At 39.6% G+C, this 12,017-nt stretch overlaps 1 protein-coding gene across 1 annotated transcript in view; it reads right to left on the reverse strand.

Moving 5' to 3' along the window:
* Positions 1-284: 284 nt before the first annotated feature.
* LOC150074947 (solute carrier family 23 member 1) overlaps positions 285-12,017 on the reverse strand; it is a 40,976-nt gene continuing 29,243 nt past the window's right edge. Inside the window, exons 5-11 of the mRNA XM_090388306.1 lie at positions 11,420-11,601; positions 6,462-6,582; positions 6,176-6,317; positions 4,075-4,328; positions 3,572-3,845; positions 2,725-2,820; positions 285-552 (exon numbers count right to left, since the gene is read on the reverse strand). Of these exons, the coding sequence (XP_090244432.1) occupies positions 293-552; positions 2,725-2,820; positions 3,572-3,845; positions 4,075-4,328; positions 6,176-6,317; positions 6,462-6,582; positions 11,420-11,601 (1,329 nt within the window). The 3' untranslated portion in view covers positions 285-292. The remainder of the gene's footprint in view (positions 553-2,724; positions 2,821-3,571; positions 3,846-4,074; positions 4,329-6,175; positions 6,318-6,461; positions 6,583-11,419; positions 11,602-12,017) is intronic.

A 12,017-nucleotide genomic window follows, 5' to 3' on the forward strand; every position in this document is an offset into this window, starting at 1 on the left:
ATCTCAGAGAGCGAACCAACTCTGTTGCTGTGTCAAAGAACAGTGAAAAGTTCCACTGCTATATCCGCAAGGGTGATTTAGAGAGGTTTGAACCTGATTAGTACAGTTTTCTTTCACTTTGAAAAGGGGCAAGGATGAACGACTCCTGGCTTCATCAATAATATCTAATCATTCGATTTGGAATCTTATAAAATTGCCAATTAAAAGTATTAAAATAGTTTATTTACAGATTAAAATTACTAAGTTAAAATAATGTTAAGCTATATACAAAGGACCGGAGAGACTTTCAGATTTACATTTTAGTGTTTAATTCGGTGGATTTTCCTGTCATTCCTTTTTTTCTGAACCACAATTTTTGTCCCAAGGCCCGAAACCTAGCGTTGATCACGGAAACTCTGTAGCTTGGACTAACTGGAAGATACTGCAGAACTGCGAAGTTTCGGAAAATTCGGTTCATGTACGGAAGACCATAAGTTGAGTCCGAATCAGAATCCTGGTCACACTCGCATTCTTGCTGATTCCATTTCGTCAGACCACGCTCTTCATCTGTCCCTGAAGTACGACATAAGCGAAAATAAGTAAATTAACTGAAATAAAGTTTAACGAGACTTACTCAATTAAAATACACATTTCGAAAACTGCATATTTAGTGGAGAGCTTCGAGCAGTTTTTACTTTCATTTTAGGAGAATATTTTAAAACATAATAAAAGGGGGATGTTAGCTAAAAAGTAGAAATGAAGAAGAGGGTTAATTAGTTACGTTATTTCTTTGCTCTTAATACTCAACTTCCTTTCGTCTCCATCTGAAAGCAGATATCTTTTGTGTATTGAACTTTAATAAAATCCCAAAGTGTCAATATGACACAGCGTGTGCTAATTGGAAAAACTGAGTATGTAAATTTTGTGAAGTCATTTATTTCTCTCTCTCACCTACGATATGATTTTTCTCAGTTAACAAAAATAGAAAAAGACCTTAGATATTCTTTCCAATCCAAAGTCATTTTCCAACAGCTTTCTGAAATAAATATTTCCTATATTGCTAACCCCTATAAATTCTTCTCATCTTAGCGAGTTGAAAATTCAAGATAGCTTTTCAGTCAACTAAGGGACATTTCTCTTTATGTAGAAATCATCTGGAGAGGAACACCGCAGATATACTCAAATAACAGCATGGATTTGTAAAAGAGAGCTTGTCTAATCAATCTGATTAGCTATATTTATAATGTAATAACAAAAGAAATGGATGCAAAAATGATTTGGACATCGTGTACTTGGATTTCAGGAGGGCTTTTGATACCGTTGCATATAAAAGACTGCTGTCCAAATTGGAGCAGAGGCATTAAGGGTAAGTTATAGCTATAGATAAAGGGATGGTTGAGTGGGAGAAGACAGAGGGATTTAAATGGCCACTGCTCTTCGTGAACTGAATGTTATTAGGGAACTTCCTCGGGGTTCAGTGCTGAACCCCTTATTGTTTTCAATATTTGCTACGAATACTGACGAAGACATATCAAGAAGAATTGGACAGCTGGAAGAATTAACACCCATAAATGCACCAGTACTGCATAAAGGTAGTAATAAATATGCAATACATTGAACGTAGAGTAATTCCAGAATAACATACCAATTTGGTGGTACAACTGAAGGTAGTGGGGAACGAAAAACACTTACGAGGAATTGTGCAGTGAGGCATTAAATTCTCTGAGTAGCGCAGACACACTGCCAAGACTTCTGTTAATGATATACAGGAACTTTTCCCATTTGGAGGCCTCATTTTAAGGACATGGATCTGTGGGAATGAGTGAAGAGTAGCAACCAGATTAGCGAGGGGAACAACAACAACAAAAAAAAGGTACTCGTACTAAGAAAGTCTTCAATTCTCTGAATTGCAGCGTCTGGAAACTAGGAACCTACGAGGAGATCTGATTGAGGTGTTTAAGCCCCTGAATGGATTTAGTAAGCACATGCCGAAGGAATCCTTACTATTTCTACAATGCACGTGAGGAGGCATAAATTTAAATTAAAGAAGTACGGTTGCAGGATAGAAATTGGGAAATTCTCTCAGTCAGTAGGTGCTTGATTGTTGGATAAAACTTCCATCTGGCTTGGTGCGTGCGTGGGTAGTTTGAAGAAATTTAAGGAATAATTCGATAAATTATTAGATGGGTGGACAAGTAATGCAAGTAGGCTTTTTGGCTGATGCTGTAAAAGCTTGCTTTCTTGCATAATTTACTAATAACAACAATATCCAGGAAGCGTTGACAGACTAGTGTTTTTAATTTATTTACAGCTCTAAATGACACTTTTTCAACCCATCAGTGGGGCATTATTTTAATAATATATGTCTTAATGATTAAAATATATAAAAATTAATACAGGAGGCGGCAGCTAGTTGTGCATTTAAAAATATCTTTTTAGTGTTTAACGTTTTAAAGTTTAATCAGAGCCTTTGATTACGTTGAAGAATTATAGCTGTAAAAGCGAGATTTGGTGTACAAAACCGAACACGATTCAGTCGTAATTTATTTCAGCAGTTGCGTTCGCTTAGTTTTTATTTCGGCGTCGATTGGTACGAATTTATTGAAAGTAATAATTTTTTTAGCACTAGCACTTCTGTCATGAAATACGTTTATTGCTCTTAAAACTAACGTAGTGTTAAAATATAGGACGGCGTTAAAAGAGTATTTTAAAGAGAAGTTATAGAAATGCGAACCCGCTGCATACCTGGAATCGTATTGTCCAGAAGACACCCGAAGAATCCTCCGACGAACATCCCCGTACTTAGCAAGACAGTCACGATCTCGTTCGCTATCTTGTTCCCTGAAAAAGGATGGTTTCTCTCATCACTAAACTGTCTTCCTTTTAATCATTTTGGAAAATAAATAAATAAATAAAATAAATCTGACAATGCGCGCGTACGCTCAACAGAATGAAAATGCCAGGTTCGGATGACCTGCTTTCTACATTGATGTTTATTTTCTATTTCAATTAAGGATATGCTTAAATGCATCCTTAACTGAAATCGAAATTGTAAAAGAAATACTTAATCTGGAAAATTTCTTCCCATTACTGTACTATCATAGGATTGATGGGCAAAGTACTATTAAACTGTGTCAACAACAACAGACTATTCGGTTATAAATATTCAAAAAAAAAAAAATAATACAGTATTTATTTGCCAAAGATTATTTCATTTCGGGTGCTTTCTTAATACAGCGAGAGATCAATTATCGGAAAGGATTATCTGAACCAAATAAAGGGAGCTGGCTCATATTATGTGGAAAAAAAAAAAAAGTTTGCTGAGGTTCGAATTCCTATTGCTCGACCCTTTTCTTAAAAACGATTTTGGTTTTCAAAAAAATTCGCTTACAAAAATGCATTAAAACATCGCAAGAAAGGCCATCCCCACATCACATTTATATTCTCTTTCGTAACTTTTTTTAAAAAATTTCTAACTGAGGAGTAATTACGAAGAATTCGCTAAAATTTCTGATTCATTACAAGAAACCAATTTTTAATTATAAATTAAATAAAAGTTATTACGAAATTCGGAATATGAATGGACAGCAACCTGTATCTAGAGATGCACTCTGGGCATTCATCCATCTCGGAATGGACAGGCCTGTAAACATGGAAAATCCAATAATGAAGAGGTTCCTGGTCGAATTTAGATCAACGACTTGCAAGTTGGACAATCCCACTGCTGCCACCATGGAGAACATGACGAAGAAGATTCCTCCGATGATCGGAGCAGGTATTGTGGCAAAGAAGGCGCCGACCTTCCCCAGCGTCCCAAAGATTATCATTATAAGGGCCCCTACTTGAACGACACGGCGACTGCCCACCTGTGACGAAAAATTAAATTTTCAGTAATGAATGCTTTGGCCAAACACTGAAATATAAAATCGATAAAAACAATAAGAAATAACCGGACAATCTTCTTAAAGAAAAGTTAGTGTGGTTAAGACCAAATGAACGCACTTATAAAGAGCAAAATAACTTTTCTTTGTTCTCAATTTTTTTTTCCTATCCATGTCCATCTTTATTTGCAGTAATTCAACAACTCCCACATACCTTGGTGATCCCGATGGCGCCGATGTTCTCGCTGTACGAAGTGACTGCTCCTCCACTTCCCCATAAACCCGATAAAATACAACCGATTCCTTCCATGAATATTCCCCTATTGACGGCGTGGACAGGGGGGGCCGGAGCACCCGACATTCGAGCGCACGCGTAGTAGTCTCCTACCGATTCTATCGTTGAGGCCAAGACGCCAGCAATCATGCCCAAGACAGCTCCAGAACTGACAGTCGGCGTGCCCCACTGACCTGCGTAAAAGAAGAAAAAACGTTATTCCTGCATCTGGAACTGCCGTATTGTTCATTCATAATCAATAATATTTTAGAATAATAATTAATTAATAATTCAGTGCGTGCGGGATATTATCCGTTTCAGGACCGGCTTACGAGATTATTAATGGGTTACGGCACATATTTAATTGTGGCCCACTTCCCCGCGGTGTAACGGACACTGGGCAGGCTCTCCAGGTGATCGCCTTCCTGATGACAACACTCACTGCACAATCATAACATTACACACATTTCTGGCCTTTTACAGAGTTCTGTATTCATCACTGTACCAAAGCCGGGTTCAGCTGACGTTCGCCCTACATAAGATACTACACATGTCTACAAGATAACTAATAATAGTTAACAGAGCCCATTCAATGTACCCACTCAACCACTCAGCAAGCGGTTGAAAATCACGGTGGGAACCGTCCTTCGTGAACCTATAAAAGTGGGTGGACCTCTGGATGTTAAAGGGAGTTTGGAAGTGCTGTGGCGGAATTTGTGTTTATTGTACACCCATTTGAGGAGACAACATAAAGTGGAACAGACCCGGATATCTCATTGTCGTCTACTTGTCATCGATGTACTGTAAGTGCTGTTTCGCGATCCACCTAAAGCAACTATCTAGGGTGAAAGATTTTCTGGAAGCATGTGAAATCAAAGCTTGGGACCAAACGCTGTTCTCCCCTTTTTTTTTTTTCTTTCCATCATGCCCTCGTTCAGACTCCAAATCAAGATCCCGATCTCAACAACATCTCAACCCATCACGAATTCTCCATGATTTTAACATGGAGAGTTCGTTTAAATAATAGGAACACAAACTCTAGCTTGCCACGGTTAATATTAAGCTCAAACTGAATGTATACATTGCAAGCATGGATAAGGTGCCATGATTACGTTCGTTGTCCAGAAGAGGTTGGCACTAGTCCTGATTGGAAAAAGAACATCGATATAATGGGCATTGCACAATAGATTGTACCTGTGATGGGCAATCGGGGAATAATGGCAGTAGAGAGGAGACTAGAAAGTATTAGTTTCCTGAGGTACATCAGCTGAGACCAGTCTGTTGTACGCGCAATCATCCACCGAAAGCATGCCTGTTCGGTTCAGCAGGTGTGCCTCAGGAAGCCAAAACAATGCCGAGTGATTACGAGAGAATCGATGTTAGCTAGCAGAACACGTTTTAACTTTGAGCACAAAAGACAGATACCATTCTGGCAGTTCACAGTGTGAACAGTAGTGATCCCAAGACGCAGTGGAGGAACATTACAGGAGGCACAAGAAGACTTTTTGCGGGCAGGTATAGTGCACGTCGTCTAGAAAGCGAACGACGCGCTCTATGGATGTTCAGCAATGGCTTGTAATTGATTGAAGATTGTTTGGATTGTAGAAGTTCAGCTTCGTTGACCAGGAGAGAAGAGAATGCAGGAGGCAGCCAGCGGATGACAAAGGTTTTGAAAGTAAGGACAGTGAGTAGAGGACATATTCCCAGTGAATATGTTCTCTACACACAGTCTCAGAAAGGTGGAAGGGAGCAGCTTGGCCTACATGCCTGGTAGTGTTGCACTGAAAATAAGCAGCGCTTGCTCTAACAGAAGATTATGTAATAATGGGAGACGTCGTTTCAAAATGTTAAGAAATAACGCTTCACACCATCTGTGAATTAACTATTTTTTGCGAAAAATCTTCACACCTTTCCACAAAAACTGATATGTGTGCCCTTCTGAGGTATACTAGACCGTTCTAATGTTATTACTTGTTCTTGGGCTCGAAGCCCGGCATTTTTTTTTAACTGAAGCTACACTCGCTTGTGGAAGGCAGCTTACCTGGATACGGAACCCGAAAGGCGGGGCTATCGTGAAGAATCTTCAGATGAGAATCGGTCCTCGCTGCGTTGCCCTCAGACAAGGAGCCCGTTGTCGTGAGGATTGCGCACAACCCCCACACGATTCCAATCGTCAGAAGCACCTGCGGAGGAAGGAACATCGCATTTAAGTTCACTCGGAATTTGTTCGTCACAAAATATCTTTCCAGAATTTGTACTTTTATGAACGAAACGCAAGGAATTCAGACTCGTTCTACAGCAAGAGTACTGAATTCCGTTTTACTTACCGGAAACAGTTTAAACAGAGGAAACCAAGTGAGATGGCACCCACGATCTTTATTGTAAGACGGTCGAGGAGTATTCACATTTCTTAAATATTGAGAAAATAGGGCGAGCAGAAAGATGGTTCTGTCAAATGAAAAAAAAAAAAAATAAAATAATTTTTAAAACCTTGTTTGTTTTTTTTTTGGAATAGTCATTCTTCCTTTTATTTCGCGTTAGTTTTTATTTTTTTTATTAATTTTTTCCCTATTTTTTTAACGCGCAAGAATAATTATGATTCAAGCGGAAGGAATCGCGTCAAATGATTTTTAAATTAATAATATAGCAAATATTATCGGAGGCGAGTACTGATAATACATTTGTGTGCAAAACTTAAGGAACAGTCAGGTTTTCACCTGTAGCTTCTCATAGGAGTAGCCTGGATATGGGAAAAGCATACCAAAGGAACCTCGTGAGGTACAGAAATGAAGGAAACAACACCGACATAACAACGGAAACAAAACGGTACAGAGGGACTTTATTCAAAAATGGCAAGATAGCATTGGCTGCCATGATACAGATGCATCACTGTCAAAGATGGAACAAAGGGAAGAGGTTGTCCTCAGTAGGAGATATGGCCACCCCTAATGTCGATGGAGGCTTTGCACCGCCTGTCCATACTTAGAACAATGTTCTTGCGGTAACATCGTCCATTCCTCTTGTCAACGCCGTCTTCAGCTGGTGAACATTTTCTGGTGGGTGGGAACGTGCCTTTACGGGTCTCACCAGAGCGTCCCATATGTGTTCGATGGGATTTAGAGCGTTGGAACGGGCAGGCCAATCCATACGAACAATATCCTCACTTTCCAAAAGCATATCAACAGCTGCGTGATGGGGTTTGGCGTTATCATCCATAAACACGAACTCGAGGCCAATGGCACCTCGGAACAGACGCACATGGGGAAGGATTACCTCAGTACAGTAGTGTGCACAGGTTACAGCACCGCCTTCGATTATCTGGAGTTGTGTTCGTCCATTCAAGATAACGCCTCCCCAGACGAGAGCCGCCATATCGATCCCTTTGAGTGATGTTTGCGGGGTGATACCGTTTGCCAGCCTCTCGCCAGATTAGCTGACGTCCAGAATCGCTGCTGAGACTGAACCTACTCTCATCAGCAAAGAGTACCTTAAGTAAAGATTTCGTGGTTGTAACCTTTAGGAATAGCGTTGGTCCTTAAGTTTTGCACACGGGTGTATTAAGCTATTGCTATATTATTAATTTGAGAAATTAGTACGGTACTTAAAGATTTACTATAAATTTTTTCACAGCCATAATTTTTAATTATTTGTATTAATCGATTACAAAACCATTTAAATAAACAAAGCATGTCATTTTACTTTTACAAACTTTATTCAGTTACGACTGGATAATGTTTCAAAACTGCTAATCTCAAGAAAAGGGCGATTACGAGCAGGTTTAAAAAACAAAACGGTCAATTGGACTGCGTTGAAGGTTAGCATTTGTTCGGTATCGGAATAAAGTTTGTCTTCATGTAATAGTAATAGTGGCATGTGATGCAAGAAAGCAAGCGTATGAGCTTACGTAGCATCACCCAAAAAAAAAAAAAAAAATTCACAAAACCATTCCCTCTAAAAGTTTGTCCAGTTACTCCTTGAATTTATTTAAGCCATCAACTTCCACAACGATGGAATTTTGTTCCAGCAAATAACAACCCGCTGACTACAGGCAAATTCTACAACTGTCTTTCCTGAATTTGAATTTATGCCTCCTCAGGTTCGTAATCTGAGCAAGCGGAAGAACCCCATCAGAATTCACGTGCTCAACCCATTCAAGGCCTTATACACCTCAATCAGATCACCTCTCAAGTGCCTTGTGTCCAGCCGCTACAATCTGCAGAACTTAAGCCTCTCTTGGTAAGAGGATCCCTTCATTCCCCTCGACAATCTTGTCGCCATTCTCTGTACTTGTTCTAGCAACTCTACATCCTTCCTAACATGAGGCCTCCACACCTCCTTTTCCCTGCTAGCAAAATTCCTATATATCATTGACAAGACTTCATGGCCTGCCCTGGCAGCCCGTCTGCACTGCTCAGCGAACTTCATATTTGACTGCACAATTAACCCCCAGGTCTTTTTCACTTTCCACTTCCCTGAGAGTAGTAACCACACAGTTGGTACGTTTCTCTTCGGTTATTGCTACCCATATGCAGTACTTTGCATTTGTCAATGTTAAACTTCAGTTGCCATTTCTCAGCTCAACTGCCCAATTTTTCTAGATCTGTCATTAGTGTCATTAACAACCCTGCCAACCTCTGTATTGTCTGCAAACTTGGACATTAAGCCTGATATACCATTATCACCGTGCCTAGTCTCCAGACACTGTAATTTGCAAAACTTAAGCCTTTCTTCGTAAGAGCACCCCTTTGTTCCATTCACTAACCTTGTTGCCCTTCTCTGTACTCGTTCCAGCAGCTCTACATCCTTGAAATGAGGCCTCCAGATCTGTACACTGTACTCAAGATGTGGTGTGACCATTGCCTTATACAAGGGAATAATGACCTCCTTATCCCTGCTAGAAAAATTCCTGTATATCATTGACAAGACACCATGAGTTACTCTTGCCGCTCGTCTGCACTGCTCAGAGAACTTCATATCTGCCTGCACAATTACCCCCAGGTCCTTTTCACTCTCTACCACTGTCAGCGTAGTACCACACAGTTGATACGTTGATCTGGGGTTGCTGTTTCCCATATGTAGTACTTTGCAGTTGTCAATGTTAAACTTCATTTGCCACCTCTCAGCCCATCTGCTCAACTTTTCTAGATCCTGTTGCAGCAGCATGGCATCAGTAGTGGCCTTAACAACCCTGCCAACCTTCGTATCGTCTGCAAACTTGGACATTAAGCTTCATATACCATCATCAATATTATTTATAAATACACAAAACAACAATGATCCAACACTGAACCCTGAGGGACTCCACTAATAACATTAGTCCACGTTGAGCAGTGTCCATTGATTATCACTCTCTGTCTTCTGCCACTGAACCACCCCTTTATCCATAGCAGCAATTTGCCTCCAATGCCACACTGGTCCAATTTGTGCAGCAGTCTTCCATGTTCAAAAATTTCAAAATCTTTCCTGAAATCCAAGTATATGATATTAAAATTATTTTTGGCATTCAGTTCCTTTGTGACCACATCATAGTATCCAATCAAATTGGTCAGACAAAACCTCCCTTCAATAAACCCATGCTTGCTTTTAACTATTACTGCACTCTTGTCTAAATGATCGTGAAAATGCATCTTTAACCAGTGATTCCATTATTTTCCTTGTAACAAAAGTTAAACTAAGGGGTCTGTAGTTACTTGTGTCACCTTTTGAACCCCCTTTGTGAATTGGTGATACATTTGCACACCTCCAGTCCATGAAGACCTCTCCCCTGAGTCAAAGGAAGCTCTGATAATTATGGCTAAGGTTTGCTTACTTCCTTTGCTGCCCCCTTTAATATAGCGTTTCCCAAACTTTTTTCATCTCGCAACATATTCACAGAACCCTTTTCATTTCACAACATATTCGGGAACACAAGTTTAGCGAAAGAAGTGTTTGCTAATATTTCATTACAAACAACGCAATGTGCGTGAGGAGCCTCTTTATTTGCAACACATGTAAAGCCGAAATTGAATAACTGTTATCATACTTTCATTTTGGTCTTTTATTAGTTGGTTCCTGTTTTTTTCACTTCGGATTTCTGGGGAACAAAAGGTTGCATTTTTCATCCTGGCTTTGAAGAGTGACAATATTGTGTTCGTTTTCGTCGACCGCAGTTGCACTACTGGAAATACTTTGCTTCTAGTTTTAAATTTCTTTTTTCAACCACAAATCCATGGTCATATTTTTTAATAATATTTTGAAATACTAATAATTATCAAAAAAAATTATACAAGAAAGTGAGCTTAGTTATGATATCGGTTCGTTTCCTCCTGTCCTTCAACCAGTGTACTCCAGGCTAAATCGGATACGAATGGCATACCAGATCACCACATTGATACTTTTTCGTAGGTGTCATGACCTCTACGCATCCTTCTCTATGCAGAAGCACGCCAAAATAAAGTGTTCCGAGGTCTATTTTATTATCAGTCTTTGCCAGTATATTAATAACCAAAATAAAAAAAAAAGTTAAAAATTATAATGATACAAAAGTTGTATCGTTATAATTTCTACAAATATGCAAAATTTGTTTATTTCAATCATTAATTACGATTTTTCACACCTCACGGAACAGTTTGGGAAACGCTGATCTACAGTCAAACCATTGATATCAAGTGGACCAATCTGATTCATCCCCTTCCTTCTAGAGTTTACATAAGTAAAGAACTCTTTGCTGTTTTTCTATGCATCCCATACACTTCATTCTTCTTCTCTGCCACGAGCCTCATTAATTCATCTGACATCTATTTAGAGCTAAACCTTGAACAGTATTTCTTTGTTGGAATGAAAAGTCTAGTAGCCTCCAAGATTAAGTCCCTGAAGGATTCAACGTTGATAACATCTTCAGTTGATCCCACTGTACAGAATTTAAAAACTGTCTGAGACCTCTGTAATTTATACTTTATTTGAATAATAAAGTACAAATGCTGTTTGCAGAAGAGAGGAGTGACTTTACTCAGTGGCAATAAAAGTTCCTCACAAGCACTGTGATAACCACAAGAGCAAAAAGATGTTTAATGAAAACCCCAGTGGTCGTCTCTAACCAATATGCCGAACCTTGATTATAGCCCCCCACTTCTCAGTGCTCACCCAGTTCTGTTCTATTCACCAGCAATACTCATAAGCGTGGTTCAATCTTATTCAGCATTCTCTACCAATATTCTTCTTATTGAAGGCGTTTGAATTTATATTTAAATCCTTACTTTTATATCGAGTCACACAATCAAAACAACGGAAACGTGAATTGACTTACAGCAGAGCGATGCTCCAGTTGCCACTCGCTTTAATCGCAGCTTCTTCGAACAACGCCAAACCAATTAAGGAAATGGTGGGGACGATGGTCAGAGGGGTGATCACGCTCAGCAAAAAGCCGATCAGCCCGGTGAGGCCCAGCAACACTTCAAATACTGACGCTGCAACGACCGCACCTTGCACCTGAAAAATCGAAAACAAAAGAAAAATAATCAGTGATCAAAACAGTTTTCGGGGGGGGGATAAATAGACGGTGGGCGCAATATCGACTTATTTAAAGAATAAGGCATTAAAGCACGTCGCAGTTGCGAAACAACTGAATTCGAGAGATGAAATTCGTGCAACTTTTGCTGCAGAGTTTCAACTATTCTTCGGTTCGGCCCTTTCTTACTTCGCAGTGATGCGCGTTGGAAACAACTGCGCATATTTCAATGTCGCGAATGAAATTATGGCCTCCGTTGATGTGCTGAGGGATGATTCCCGAATGTGCTTCAACAACGATGCCTCGGTGAACTCATTCTATAATATTTTTGTATGACTGCGTAGTGGGACAACTCTCCTGCTGAACTATATCAACATTTCCACTACAGTTACCGGTG

Source organism: Mastigoproctus giganteus, chromosome 14, assembly GCF_048544385.1.
Source record: "Mastigoproctus giganteus isolate SK-2022 chromosome 14, ASM4854438v1, whole genome shotgun sequence".
Lineage (NCBI taxonomy): Eukaryota > Metazoa > Arthropoda > Arachnida > Uropygi > Thelyphonidae > Mastigoproctus > Mastigoproctus giganteus.